Genomic DNA, 15613 nt, shown 5'->3' on the forward strand with positions numbered 1-15613 from the left:
AGGAGAAGCCCCCCTCCCCCAGCAAAAAGAAGACAGTGAGTCTGTGGCCTCTGCCACAGAAATAATGGATGTGGATGTAACCAAAGTATCAGAAATGGAATTCAGAGTAATGATGGTCAAAATGATGAGTAGAATTGAAAAAACTATTAACAAAAAGGTTACTGAGAATATAGAATCCCTAAGGACAGAAATGAGAGCGAATCTGACAGAAATTAAAAATTCTATGAGCCAAATGCAGGCAAAACTACAGGCTCTGACGGCCAGGGTCACAGAAGCAGAGGAACGGGTTAGTGAATTGGAGGATGGGTTAATAGAGGAAAAAACCAAAATAGAAGCTGCTCTTAAAAAAATCCAAGCCCACGAATGTAGGTTACGGGAGATTACTGACTCAATGAAACGATCCAATGTTAGAATCATCGGCATCCCCGAGGGGGTGGAGAAAAACAGAGGTCTAGAAGAGATATTTGAACAAATTGTAGCTGAAAACTTCCCTAATCTAGCAAGGGAAACAAACATTCGTGTCCAAGAGGCAGAGAGGACCCCTCCCAAGCTCAACCACGACAAACCTACGCCACGTCACGTCATAGTGCATTTCGCAAATATTAGATCCAAGGATACAGTATTGAAAGCGGCCAGGGCAAAGAAATTTCTCACGTACCAAGGCAAAGGCATCAGAATTACGTTAGACTTGTCTACACAGACCTGGAATGAGAGAAAGGGTTGGGGGAGCATATTTAAAGCTCTTTCAGAGAGGGGCGCCTGGGTGGCACAGCGGTTAAAGCGTCTGCCTTCGGCTCAGGGCGTGATCCCGGCGTTCCGGGTTCGAGCCCCGCGTCGGGCTCCTCCTCTGTGAGCCTGCTTCTTCCTCTCCCACTCCCCCTGCTTGTGTTCCCTCTCTCGCTGGCTGTCTCTATCTCTGTCAAATAAATAAATAAATAAATCTTTAAAAAAAAAAAAAAAAATAAAGCTCTTTCAGAGAAAAACATGCAGCCAAGGATCCTTTATCCAGCAAGGCTATCATTCAGAATTGATGGAGAAATAAAGACATTTCAGAATCGCCAGTCATTAACCAATTTCGTAACCACGAAACCAGCCCTACAGGAGATATTACGGGGGGTTCTATAAAAGTAAAAAGGCCCCAAGAGTGATACAGAACAGAAAGTCACAGCCAATACAAACAAAGACTTTACGGGCAACATGGCATCATTAAAATCATCTCTCTCAGTACTCAGTCTTAATGTGAATGGTTTGAACCTTCCCATAAATGCCACAGGGTTGCAGATTGGATAAAAAGAAATGACCCATCCATTTGCTGTCTACAAGAGACTCATTTCGAACCCAAAGATGCATTCAGACTGAGAGTAAGGGGATGGAGTACCATCTTTCACGCAAATGGACCTCAAAAGAAAGCTGGGGCAGCAATTCTCATATCAGAGAAATTGGATTTTAAACTACAGACTATAGTTAGAGATGCAGAAGGGGACTATATTATTCTTAAAGGAAGTAGTCAACAAGTGGATATGACAATTATAAATATATATGCCCCAACAGGGGAGCAGCAAGATACACAAGCCAACTCTTAACCAGAATAAAGAGACATATAGATAAAAATACATTAATAGTAGGGGACCTCAGCACTCCACTATCAGAAATAGACAGAACACCCTGGCAAAAACTAAGCAAAGAATCAAAGGCTTTGAATGCCATACTCGACAAGTTGGACCTCATAGATATATAGAGAACACTACACCCCAGAACCAAAGAATACTCATTCTATTCTAATGCCCATGGAACATTCTCAAGAATAGACCATGTTCTGGGACACAAAACAGGTCTCAACCAATACCAAAAGACTGAAATTATCCCCTGCATGTTCTCAGACCACAACGCTCTGAAATTGGAACTCAACCACAAGGAAAAATTTGGAACAAACTCAAACACTTGGAGACTAAGAATCATCCTGCTCAGGAATGACTCAATAAACCAGGAAATCAAAAATCAAATTAAACAATTTATGGAGACCAATGAGAATGAAAATACAACAGTCCAAAACCTATGGGATACTGCAAAGGCAGTCCTAAGGGGGAAATACATAGCCATCCAAGCCTCACTCAAAAGAATAGAAAAATCTAAAATGCAGTTTTTATATTCTCACCTCAAGAAGCTGGAACAGCATCAGAGGGACAGGCCTAATCCACTCACGAGGAAGCAGTTGACCAAAATTAGAGCTGAAATCAATCAAGCAGAAACCAGAAGTACAGTAGAGCAGATCAACAGGACTAGAAGCTGGTTCTTTGAGAGAATCAATAAAATTGACAGACCACTGGCAAGACTTATCCAAAAGAAAAGAGAAAGGACCCAGATTATTAAAATTATGAATGAAAAAGGAGAGGTCACGACGAACACCACTGAAATTGGAAGGATTATTAGAAATTTTTATCAACAGCTATATGCCAAAAAACTAAGCAATCTGGAAGAGATGGAGGCCTTCCTGGAAACCTATAAACTACCAAGATTGAAACAGGAAGAAACTGATTTCTTAAACAGGCCAATTAATCATGAAGAAATTCAGTCAGTGATAAACAACCTTCCAAATAACAAAACTCCAGGCCCGGACGGTTTTCCTGGGGAATTCTACCAAACATTCAAAGAAGAAATAATACTATTCTCCTAAAGCTATTTCAAAAAATAGAAACAGAAGGAAACCTACCAAACTCATTCTATGAGGCCAATATTACCTTGATCCCCAAACCAGGCAAAGACCCCCTCAAAAAGGAGAATTACAGACCGATTTCCCTAATGAATATGGACGCCAAAATCCTCAACAAGATCCTTGCTAATAGAATCCAACAGTACATTAAAAGGATTATCCATCACGATCAAGTGGGTTTCATACCTGGGATGCAAGCGTGGTTCAATATTCGCAAATCAATCAGCGTGATACATCATATCAACAAGAAAAGACTCAGGAACTATATGATCCTCTCAATCGATGCCGAAAAAGCATTTGACAAAATACAGCATCCTTTCCTGATTAAAACCCTTCAGAGTGTAGGAATAGAAGGTACATTTCTCAATCTCATAAAAGCCATCTATGAAAAGCCTACTGCAAATATTATTCTCAATGGGGAAAAGCTGGAAGCCTTTCCCTTAAGATCAGGAACACGACAAGGATGCCCACTCTCGCCACTATTATTCAACATAGTACTAGAAGTCCTTGCAACAGCAATCAGACGACAAAAAGGGATCAAAGGTATTCAAATCGGCAAAGAAGAAGTCAAAATGTCTCTCTTCGCAGATGACATGATACTCTATATGGAAAACCCAAAAGAAGCCACTCCCAAACTATTAGAAGTTATAGAGCAATTCAGTAACGTGGCGGGATACAAAATCAATGCTCAGAAATCAGTTGCATTTCTATACACGAATAACGAGACCGAAGAAAGAAATTAGGGAATCCATCCCATTTACAATAGCACCAAAAACCATACGTTACCTTGGAATTAACTTAACCAGAGATGTAAAGGACCTATATTCTAGAAACTATAAATCACTCTTGAAAGACATTGAGGAAGACATAAAAAGATGGAAAGATATTCCATGCTCATGGATCAGAAGAATTAACATAGTTAAAATGTCCATGTTACCCAGAGCAATCTACACTTTCAATGCTATCCCGATCAAAATACCGAGGACATTTTTCAAAGAACTGGAACAAACAGTCCCTAAATTTGTATGGAAACAGAAAAGGCCCCGAATCTCCAAGGAACTGTTGAAAAGGAAAAACAAAGCTGGGGGCATCACGATGCCGGATTTCGAGCTGTACTACAAAGCTGTGATCACAAAGACAGCATGGTCCTGGCACAAAAACAGACACATAGACCAATGGAACAGAATAGAGAGCCCAGAAATGGACCCTCGGCTCTTTGGGCAACTAATATTTGATAAAGCAGGAAAAAACATCCGGTGGGAAAAAGACAGTCTCTTCAATAAATGGTGCTGGGAAAATTGGACAACTACATGCAAAAGAATGAAACTTGACCACTATCTCACACCATACACAAAAATAAACTCCAAATGGATGAAAGACCTCGATGTGAGACAGGAATCCATCAAAATTCTAGAGGAGAACATAGGCAGCAACCTCTACGACATCGGCCAAAGCAACCTTTTTCATGATACATCCCCAAAGGCAAGAGAAACAAAAGATAAAATGAATGTATGCGACTTCATCAAGATTAAAAGTTTCTGTACAGCCAAGGAAACAGTCAGAAAAACTAAGAGGCAGCCCACGGAATGGGAGAATATATTTGCAAATGACACTACCGATAAAGGACTGGTATCCAAGATCTACAAAGAACTTCTCAAACTCAATACACGAGAAACAAATAAACAAATCAAAAAATGGGCAGAAGATATGAACAGACACTTTTCCAATGAAGACATACAAATGGCTAACAGACACATGAAAAAATGTTCAAAATCATTAGCCATCAAGGAAATTCAAATCAAAACCACACTGAGATACCACCTTACGCCAGTTAGAATGGCAAAAATAGACAAGGCAAGAGACAACAATTGTTGGAGAGGATGTGGAGAAAGGGGATCCCTCCTACATTGTTGGTGGGAATGCAAGTTGGTACAGCCACTCTGGAAAACAGTGTGGAGGTCCCTTAAAAAGTTAAAAATTGAGCTACCCTATGATCCAGCCATTGCACTACTGGGTGTTTACTCCAAAGATACAGACGTAGTGAAGAGAAGGGCCATATGCACCCCAATGTTCATAGCAGCAATGTCCACAATAGCTAAATCGTGGAAGGAGCCGAGATGTCCTTCAACAGATGACTGGATTAAGAAGTTGTGGTCCATATATACAATGGAATATTACTCAGCTATCAGAAAGAACGAGTTCTCAACATTTGCTACAACATGGACGGCACTGGAGGAGATAATGCTAAGTGAAATGAGTCAAGCAGAGAAAGACAACTATCATATGATTTCTCTCATCTATGGAACATAAGAACTAGGATGATCGGTAGGGGAAGAAAGGGATAAAGAAAGGGGGGGTAATCAGAAGGGGGAATGAAACATGAGAGACCATGGACTATGAGAAACAAACTGAGGGCCTCAGAGGGGAGGGGGGTGGGGGAATGGGATAGACCAGTGATGGGTAGTAAGGAGGGCACGTATTGCATGGTGCACTGGGTGTTATACACAACTAATGAATCATTGAGCCTTACATCGGAAACTGGGGATGTACTGTATGGTGACTAACATAATAAAAAATCACATATATATATATCCAAAAAATAAATAAATAAATAAATAAATTCACACACACACACACACACACACACACACACACACACACACACACACAAAGTAATCTTTGGGATCAGTTTTACTTATGTAAGATCTACCCAAATTCTACTTTTTTAAAGATTGATTTATTTTATTTTATTTTATTTGAGAGGGTGGGGGAGAGAGGGGCAGGGAGAAAAGGAGAGAGAGAGAATCTCAAGTGGACTCCCCGCTGAACGCAGAGCCCAACGCAGGGCTTCACCTCACCACCCTGAGATCATGACCTGAGCCAAAACCAAGAGTTGGACACAACTGACCAAGCCACCCAGGCATCTGCCAAATTCTATTCTTACCTAATTTACTATTCTTCATTAGTTTCATAAGATGAGAGGCATTTTCATGCTTTACTGATATCCAAATATATCATGTCTACCACATTTTCCTGGTCTGTTATTTTAAAGTGACCCTGAACAACTCCTCTAGTACTCAATAAAGGATATTAAACTCTATTACCTTTTCTTCCCAATAATATAGTTAAGACTCGTCTGGGCATAGCCTATGCCTTGTATTTTCTTGCAAACTCCATACCAAGCCATTCAATTCCATTCATTTGACAAATATTTATTGATACTCCACTATGTGCCAGGTACTGTTCCAGACTCTCCTTCCTTTGTGTAAATAATTAAGTATTCATAGCAGTATTCCCTCAACATCCAACCCTGGACAAATAGCTACCTGCCATGTCTGGTCCTGCCATGTCTGCCATCCTGTCCTCCCTATTACCGATCTCACCCTAAGCTTGAAAGACTTTGTCACTGACCCCTATCCAAAGCACTAGACAGAATTTTACAAAATTTTGAGAATGATTAAACTATCATACCATCATTGCCTTTTCTAGAAATAGTCTCTCCTTCTGCTGGGTTCTCATAGTATCTTATGTATAACATTCTTATAGTACCTAGTGTATTCTACTTTTTATTGTACTTCTCTGTCTGCATGTCTTATCTTGCCCTCTAGATCATAAGCTCCCTGAAGGCAAGAACCATGGCTCAGCTCTGTAGACCCAGAGAATTTTTACCATGCTTGGTACCTGGTGATACTGAATGAATAATCAATAAAGAGAAGAGCAGCCCCTTAAAGCAGCAGTTGTCAGGCTTACCTGCACCTCTACCAACCAGTCCACAAGAATGGCCCTCATGCAACTGCTGATGTCAGTCTGCCTGTTCATGTATTTTTTAAGTATGAACTTTTCCTGGCAGCAATAAAAAAGAAATATTAATCCATAAACTCTTCTTATAGTTCAAAAATTGTAACTTAGGAAAAAAAATACTTGCAACTGGTAACTCAGAAAAAGAAATTGTAACAACATAATTAACTTCATAAGTTCTAACTCATTATTTTCAGCTGTATTAGATAGGGGCAGATCAAAGTCTCCTTTTCCAGACAAGTCCTAGTTATCCTTGGGAAATGAATGCACATCATATTCAAGCGTTAGAGCAGATATGGAGGAGTCCAGGGGGAATATGGAATATGGGCAGGAATACACCTATGACTATAGATGAATACCAAAGAGGTTCTGCCCCTTCTTTGCAATTCAATCTAAAGCACAATGCCATGCTGTGTAGAGCAGTGCTTGGCAAACTTTAACACATATACCACCTGGGGATCTTTAAAATTCACATTCTAATTTAGAAGGTCTGGGTGGGGCTAGGTTTCTGCATTTCTAACAAGATCCCAAGTGAAACTGACACTGCTGAGCTAAGGCCCACACTTGTAGTATAACAAAGTTATCCCTGACTTCCTCCGAGCTATAGTAGAAAAAGTGAAGGATCTAGAGTCAGTTAATCAAACATTATGTCTCTAGAGAAAAGACAAGATATTCATCCTCCCTCTTATGCATGGCCTGCTAAAACTTTTAGTTGATAGATAACCTTGGTCCCATCTGTTCCGTTGAGAGAGAGAGAAGAAAATTTGGAATCAATGATTTTTAGTGGTCAAGGAGACTGGCTGATTTTAAAGGATGAAGAAAATGTCACCAGGTTGGAGAGTGATTTTACATATGATGCCAGAAACTTGCATAGAAAAGGGAAAAGATCTCTAAGAGCAGGCACTCAGAAGAAGACTATTATTTTTGTGTCTGAGACTGTCTCCTCAACAATTAGAGGTCTTCAAGGTAATCAGACTTTTAGCCCATATCCCAGCTCTACCATATACTAGTTGTGTGATTCTGAGCAGTTTCTCCAATCTATAAAAAGGAGATAATAGTATCTACCATCATGAAGTTATTGGGAGAATTAAACAAGATAATGTCTATAAACTCCTTAGCCCCAATGTCTAACTTAGAGTAAGCTACCAGTAGATGCCAGTTATTGCTGTTATTATTTTAATCATTATTACCATCCCTTTCAACTTGCATTTGAAGGATGGAATGATGAGGAAATGAGACCTAGAAATCCTTCCCCTCCAACAGCCACCTACATACCTCTCTCTCCTTCATGTAACTGAAGATATCCTTGGCATATATTGGGTTGAAAAATGGATCACTGTGGTTCTTGTCAATATCCTCCAATGGGATTATCTGCTTGGAAATCACCAAAAAGGTATTAGGAGGAGAAAGATTCCAGGGAAGGCTTAGCACATACACATAAAGGATGCACTCCTTTCTTCCCACTGTCGTCTTCTGCTAAGGTTCCTCAAGCGTCATATATTCTGGGCCACAACAGAGCACTCTGTGGTCCTTCCATCCTCATACTGCTAAGTGACCAAGAAATGTTTAGTCCTTCTTGTACATGCCTGCTCTGCCCTAGGAACTAGGCACCATTTTTACAGGTAAGCTCAAGACTCTCCAGGAAAAACACTCTTATTTTACTATTTCAACTTACATCACTTATCTTCTTAGGTCACTTGTTTTGTCTCAGTGCTTTGATCTAACCCAATTCATTTTCTTGGTAGCCTTTTCCTCCCTTCTACATCTCTACCCAGTTTCTTTTGCCTACAAGAGGGGTATTTCTCCTCCTGCTTACCAAATTCCATTCCTTCATCCTTCCAATTTTCAACTTAAACACCATCTTCCTTGTGAGATGCCTCTGTGGAACTTACTCACTTTTCACTGGAGTCCACCGAAATGCAGATTGCAATTAATAAGAAAGGCAATTTCCACACACACACACACACACACACACACACACACACACACAGAGAGAGAGAGAAAGAGAGAGAGAGAGAGAGAGTATATTCCAGATCCTTGTGGGTATTCCTGGAATAAATTCTTTCTAACTGTTTGGGTGTATTTCTGTGCCAGTCGGAAAGTCAAGAGATCCCACAGGCCAACCTGATGTACTATAGCTTACTATATACAGATCAATTGCTTAAGAAGGCAAAAAATATATATATATATCTCTTTGCTAGCAGCCACCTACAGGACAACAAAGAACACATAATCTAATTTAAGAAGAAAGAGAACAGAATACCTCCTTCTGTGACCTCTTGCCCCAAGGTGAGGAAGGCTTATCAGAACTGGATTCACAAGCACTGGACTCGCTTGTGTTATTGAACTCGCCCACACTGGACATGCCTGTTCTGGATTCGGGGGCAGTGCTGAACACATGTGAGCTGTTTTCAACTTGGAGGATGAAGAAATCTTTGCGAGAGTTATGTTCCTTTTGGGTGGGATTCTCTTGCAAGGCCAATGGCTCCTTCAGGGACAGCTCCTTCCCAGTGGTGGGTTTCTCATTCAAGGCAAATGTCTCTTTGACATGGAATGTCTCATTGAGGGTAGGTTTCTCCTGAAAGGACAATGGCTCCTGGAAGAGGGTCTCCTTCTCACTGCTGGGCTTCTCCTGCAAGGCCAAGGGCCCGCTCAGGGTAGCTTCTTCCTCAACTGTGGGATTCTCCTGCAAGGCCAAGGACTCCCTTGGGATGGTCTCCTCAATGCTGGTCTTCTGAAAAGCCAGTGGTTGCTTAATAAGGGACTCTTCATTGGTGATATTCTCTTGCAAGGCCAAATGCTTCTTCAAGACGAATACCTCCCCCTGAGCAGTGGGTTTCTTCTTTGAAGGTAATTGCTTCTCAATGCTTGTTGCCACCTCAGTGGAGAGCTCCTCCTTCAGAACCGATGGTTTATTTAAAAGGGATTCCTCTTCAGTAGTGCATTTCTCCTGCAAAGCCAACAGCTTCTTCAAGGACTCCTCTTTGGTATCAGTCTTCTTCTGCAAGCCCAAAGCCTTCCAGAAGAGGGACTCATCTTTGTTGGTAGGTTTAACATGCAATGAAAATGGCTCCTGAGAAAGGAATTCCTCCTCAGTAGTAGGCTTCTCTTCTAAGGTCAATGGTTCCTTATGATATGATTCTTCTTCAGTGGTGGTCTTTTCTGGCAAGGCCAATGACTTAGTTGAGAGGGACATCTCCTGCAGAGTGGTGTGCTTCTCTTTCAGTACAGATGGATCCTGGAAGAGGATATCCCCTTCAGTTACAGACTTTTTATTTAAGGGCAATAAATTCTTAAAGAGTGACTCTTCTTCAAGGGTGGTCTTCTCTGAGACCAGTGGCTTCTTTAAGAGGAACATCTTCCCCCGAGTGATTTGCTTTTTCTTTAAAGATAACGGTGTCTTGGTAAGGATTGCCTCCTCAGTTGAACACTTCTTCCTAAGTGACCCTGGCTCCATAAGGAAGGAATCCTTATCTTTACTAATCATATTCTGCAAGTCCAACAGTTCTTGGCAGATGGACATCATTATTTGAGTGGCACACTTTTTCTTCTTTAAAGATAAAGGCTCCTTGGTAGAGACTGCCTCATCTGTGGTATCCTTCTTCCTAAAGGGAACTGGTTCTATAAGAAATTCATCTTCACCATCGATATTCTCCTGCAACGCCCCTGGATTCTTCAAAAGAGCCACTTCCCCCTGTGTGGTATGCTTCTCTTGCAACACAGGTGATTCCTTGAAGAGAGATTCCTCCTCAGTGGTAGACTTATTTTCAAAGGACAATGGCTCCTTAATGAGTGACTTCTCTCCAGAGGTGACCTGCAATTCTAGTGGCTTCTGCAAGCAGGACACCTCGCCCTGACTAGTACACTTTTTCTTCTTTAAAGATAATAGCTTCTTGGTGGGGGTTGCCTCCTCAATGGTACGTTTCTTCTTAAAAGCCAAAGCCTCCTTTAAAAGTGACTCCTTCTCAGTTAGAGTCTTTTGAAAGGTCAAGGCCTTCTTCGAGATGGACACCTCCTCCTGAGTGGTGTGCTTCTCTTGCAACATGGATGGCTCATGGAAAAGGGACTCCTCAGTTGTGTCCTTCTTAGAGGACCATGGCTCCTTAACGAATGACTTCTCTCCAGAGGTGGTCTTATGCAATACTAGTGGCTTCTTCAAGTGGTACATCTTCCCCTGAATGGTACTCTTCTTCTTTACAGGTAATGGCTTCTTGGTGGGGTCTGTCTCCTTGGTAGTATGTTTCTTCCTAAGGGACATTGGCTCCATAAGAAATTTATCCTTACTATCGTTCTCCTCCTGCAATGCCTGTGGCTTCTTCAAGAGGACCACCTTCCCATCAGTGGTGTGCTTCTCTTGCAATGCAGATGGCTCCTGGAAGAGAGACTCCTCCTTAGAGGTAGGCTTCTTTTTAAAAGACAATGGCTCCTTAATGAGTGCCTTCTCTCCAGAGGTGGCCTTCTGCAATTCTAATGGCTTTTTCAAGTCAGCTATCTTCCCGTTAGTAGTACACTTCGTTAAAGATAATGGTCTCAAGGTGAAGATTGCCTCCTTGCTGGTAGGTTTCTTCTTGAAAGCCAGTGGCTCCTTAATGAGGGACTCCTCTTCAGAGGTGGTCTTCTGCAATCCTAGTGGTTTCTTCACATGGGACACCTTTCCCTGAGTGGTATAATTCTTCTTCTTTAAAGATAACACTTTCTTGGTGGGGGCTGCCTCCTCTGTTTTAGGCTTCTTTCTAAAGTTTGTTGGCTCCATTAAGAAGGAATCCTCTTCAACAGTGATGTCCTGCAAAGCCAAGTCCCCCTGATACGTGCACATCTTCTTTAAGGATAATGTTCCTTTGGTGATGGCTGCCTCCTCAGTTTTATGCTTCTTCCCAAAAGTCATTGGCTCTACAACAAACTCATCATTGCTGTCAGCCTCCTCCTGTAAGGATGGTGGCTTCTCCATGAGGGATACCTCCCCCTGATTTGTGGACTTCTTTAAAGATAATGACCTCTTGAAAAAGCTTGTGTCCTCAGTAGTGAGTTCCTCTTTTAAAATTAATGGTTTTTTGAAAAATGATACCTCCTCAGTAGTGGTTGTTTTAGAGATGGTAGATACCTCCAGAATGTGTGGTTTCTCCATAATATTTGGTACCAAGGTAGTAGAGACTACTACTGGGGAGGGTTCCAGCTTATAACTGTAAAGGAAACAACGCCTGAGTAAGAAGAATGAAGTTCCTAGAATCCTCACCAACCATCTCATTTTGTTGCTATATTTACCAAAGCTATAAAAGGAGAAAGGGATTCAACCTCTAGAGACAGATTAAAGGGTAAAAATCAGTAGGTACCATAGTGAATCAACTAAGTAGCACACTGTAGTTTCCATGGCCTAGGTTCTCACACTTTCCTGAAAAATGTCCCCTAAAATCCATGTTATGCTTTACTATATATCAATTATTTCCTTTATTTATATATGAAGTCTTTATTCTAATACCACACTATATGAGTTATCTGCTCTTATATAAGTCTCCCTCACGAGCCGCATTTATTTATCTTTGTCTATCAGCACCAGGCATGTGGTAAAATGCAGGCTGAAATCAATATTGTTTAAAGGCTTATGAGAAAATTATAAGAGAGACGCTTATGAAGGCTTAGAAGAGAAAGGTGGGCTGGTACTTAATGTTAGTGGTATCTAACCACATTCCCTTCAACCTAATCTATTCATGAGATACTTTCCCAATGGAGAAAATAAAAAGACCACAATAGACATTTTTTCACATGAGTCAGATTCAAAGCTTTGTTTTGAATAGGATTTCAGATCCAATTAGTAACTAACCTAGTGTGACCAAATCACTGGAGGACTTGAAATCAGAATAAGAGAGAATTGAAGGCAAATACAATCATCAGTCTGAACAAGAGTAAGTGCCCCCAAAACTAGATATCATATGATTCCATTTATATGAAATGTCCAGAATAGAAATACCCATAGAGGTATATCCATAAAAGAAAGTAGACTGGTGGTTGCCTGTGGCTGGAAAGGGGTGGGGAAGGAGGGGTAGAGTGGGGGACTGGGAAAGGAAAGGGGCTACTAATGGGTTCAGGTTTTTTGGGGGGTGTTGAAAAGTTCTAAAATTAGATAGTGGTGATGACTGTACAACTCTATGAATATAATTTTAAAAACACTGTGTTGTTGTTGTTTTAAAAAGGAAGTGCCTAGAGCTGTTCCACATGACCAGATAGATTCCAGGTGCCTTCTGATGAGAACTTTTAAAAGTAGTCTTCAGATAATCTAGTTATGATAAAGAGTATGCCTTCTGGAGCTAGACTACCTGGATTCCAATCCTGGCTCCTCCACTTACTGGCTGGGTAACCTTGGGCAAGTTAACTGTCTGTGCTTCACTTTTTTCACCTATACAGTGGGGATCATATTACCTCCTTCATAGGGTTGTTGTGAAGATGAATTAATATGCAATAATAACATGTAAAACAAAGAAGAGTTCAAAACTAACTGTATGCCAATAAATCAGGTAACTTAGATGAAATGGACAAAATCCTAAGAAGACACAAACTACCAAAATGGACTTAAAAAGAAAATAGAAAATCTGAGTTAGACCTCTAACAACCAAAAACACTGAATTAATACAAAAACTACACACAAAGAAAAGTCCAGGCCCAGAAGATGGTGTTGCTGGGGAATTCTACCAAACATCTAAAGAAGAATTACTACCAGTTCCTCCTAAACAACCCCAAGAAACAGGAGATATAAGAACAGTTACCAACTCATTCTATGAAGCCAATATTACTCTGATACCAAAAATAAGGATATCACAAGAAAATTATAGTCTGGTATCTCTTAAAAATATAGGTGCAAAAATCCTCCACAGAATACTAGCAAGCCAAATCCAGCAACACATAAAAGTATTATACACCATGACCAAGTGGGGTTTGTCCCAGGAATACAAGATTAGTTTAACATCCAAAAATCAATTCATGTATCAAACCATATTAATGGAATAAAAAAACAAAAGCCACGTGATCATCTCAATAGATTCAGAAAAATCATTTGACAAAATACAACACCCTTTCATGACAAAGCACTCAATAAACTAGGAATAGAAAGGAGATTCCTCAACTTGATAAAGGGCATCTATGAGAAACCCAAAGCTAACATCATACTTAATGGTGAGAGACTGATGCTTTCCCCCTAAGATCAGGGAAAAGACAAGGATATCCAACTCTTCTTTAGAGGGTGGGAGATCTGTAGTGTAGCAATATATAATTCATATAACATTGCTGATGCTTTAGGACAAAAACCCTCTATTCTCTGAATAAATTCCAAACTCTTTGCCATGATCTGCAAGGCCCTGGTGATCTGACTCCTGTCTGCCTCTCCAAATCGATCTCTTAAGAAATATTAGTATAGGAAATAGGTATTGAGTATCTATGATACCATAGGTGTGGGGTGATCAGAGTAGACTTCCTTGATAGAGTGACCAACTGTCTTTGTCTGTGACTGAGAGGGTTCCTGGGATGCAAGACTCTCCATATTAAAACTGGGCAAATCTTAGGAAAACCAGAATAAGGTTTTGACCCAATTCTTAGAAGACAAGGATGTCCAACTCTTGACACTACTATTCTACTTAGTACTAAAGGTTTTAGACAGGGCAACTAGGCAAGAAATAAAATAAAAGTCCTCCAGATTGAAAAGGAAGAAGTAAAACTATGTGTATTAGCAGATGACATGATTTACATATAGAAAATCCTAGGAATCCACACAAAAACTATTAGAACTAATATACAAGTTTAGCAAGGTTCTGTGATATAAGATCAATAAACCAAAATCATATGTATTTCTATATCCTTGCAACGAACAATATGAAAATGAAATTAGGAAATTCCATTTACAACAGCATCAAGAAGAATAAAATGCTTAGAAATAAATTTAACAAAAGAAGTACAAAACTTATATTCCGAAAACTACAAAAATGTTGAAAGAAATTAAAGGTCTAGGGGCACCTGGGTGGCACAGTGGTTAAGCGTCTGCCTTCGGCTCAGGGCGTGATCCCGGTGTTATGGGATCGAGCCCCACATCAGGCTCCTCCCCTATGAGCCTGCTTCTTCCTCTCTCACTCCCCCTGCTTGTGTTCCCTCTCTCGCTGGCTGTCTCTATCTCTGTCAAATAAATAAATAAAATCTTTAAAAAAAAAAGAAAAAAAGAAAAGAAATTAAAGGTCTAAATAAATGAAAAGACATCCCATTATTTTGGGTTGGAGGACTTAGTATTAAGATAGTAATACTCTGAAAACTGATTTACAGGTTCAAGACAACTTCTGTAAGAATCCCAGCTGGCTTACTAGTGGAAACGGACAAGCTGATTCTAAGATTTATAAGGAATTGCAAAGAACCCAGAATAGCCAAACAATCTTGAAAAAGAAGAACAAAGTTGGAGGAGTCACACTTCCTAATTTCAAAATGCACTACAGAGCAACAACAATCAAGATAATGTCGTACTGGCATAACGGCAAACACGTAGATCGATGGAATAAAATTGAGACTTCAGAAAACAACACTTGCATTTATAGTCGTTTGATTTTTGACAAGGATGCCAAGATAATTAGGTGGAGAAAGATTAGTCTTTTTAACAAATAGTGCAGGGACAACTGGATATCTACATGCAAAACAATGAAGTTAGACCCCTAACACACACTAACAACAAAAATTAACTCAAAAGGAATCAATAACCTAAGAGCTAAAACTTTTAAGGTCTGCAAAGAAAATCTTAAATCTTTGTAACCTCAGATTTGGCAATGGTCTCTTAGATTGGACACCAAAAGCGTAAGCAACAAAGGAAAAAATAAACCAGACTTCATCAAAATTAAAAACTTTTGTGCCTCAAGTGATACCAACAAGAAAATGAAAAGACAACTCCCAGAACAGATGAAAATATTTGCAAATTACATATCTGATCAGAGACTTGTATCTAGAAAATATAAAGAACTCTTACAACTTAATAATGAAAAGCTCAACAACTAAATTTTTTAAATGGGAAAAGGATCTGAATAGACATTCCTCCAAAAAAGTATACAAGTGGACAATAAGCACATGAAAGATGCTCAACATCAT

The 15613-nt window shown here is 40.0% G+C and overlaps 1 protein-coding gene across 2 annotated transcripts in view; it reads right to left on the reverse strand.

Moving 5' to 3' along the window:
• The window catches only part of CCNB3 (cyclin B3), a 52126-nt gene that overhangs the window by 23656 nt on the left and 12857 nt on the right, over positions 1 to 15613 (reverse strand). For both annotated transcript variants that reach the window (XM_045786732.2, XM_045786703.2), the window contains 3 exons: positions 8772 to 11688; positions 7784 to 7879; positions 6461 to 6553 (listed from right to left, as the gene is read on the reverse strand). In XM_045786732.2, coding sequence (XP_045642688.1) covers positions 6461 to 6553; positions 7784 to 7879; positions 8772 to 11688 — 3106 coding nt within the window. The remainder of the gene's footprint in view (positions 1 to 6460; positions 6554 to 7783; positions 7880 to 8771; positions 11689 to 15613) is intronic.

Source organism: Ursus americanus, chromosome X, assembly GCF_024610735.1.
Source record: "Ursus americanus isolate L20-20 chromosome X, mUrsAme1.1.p, whole genome shotgun sequence".
NCBI lineage: Eukaryota > Metazoa > Chordata > Mammalia > Carnivora > Ursidae > Ursus > Ursus americanus.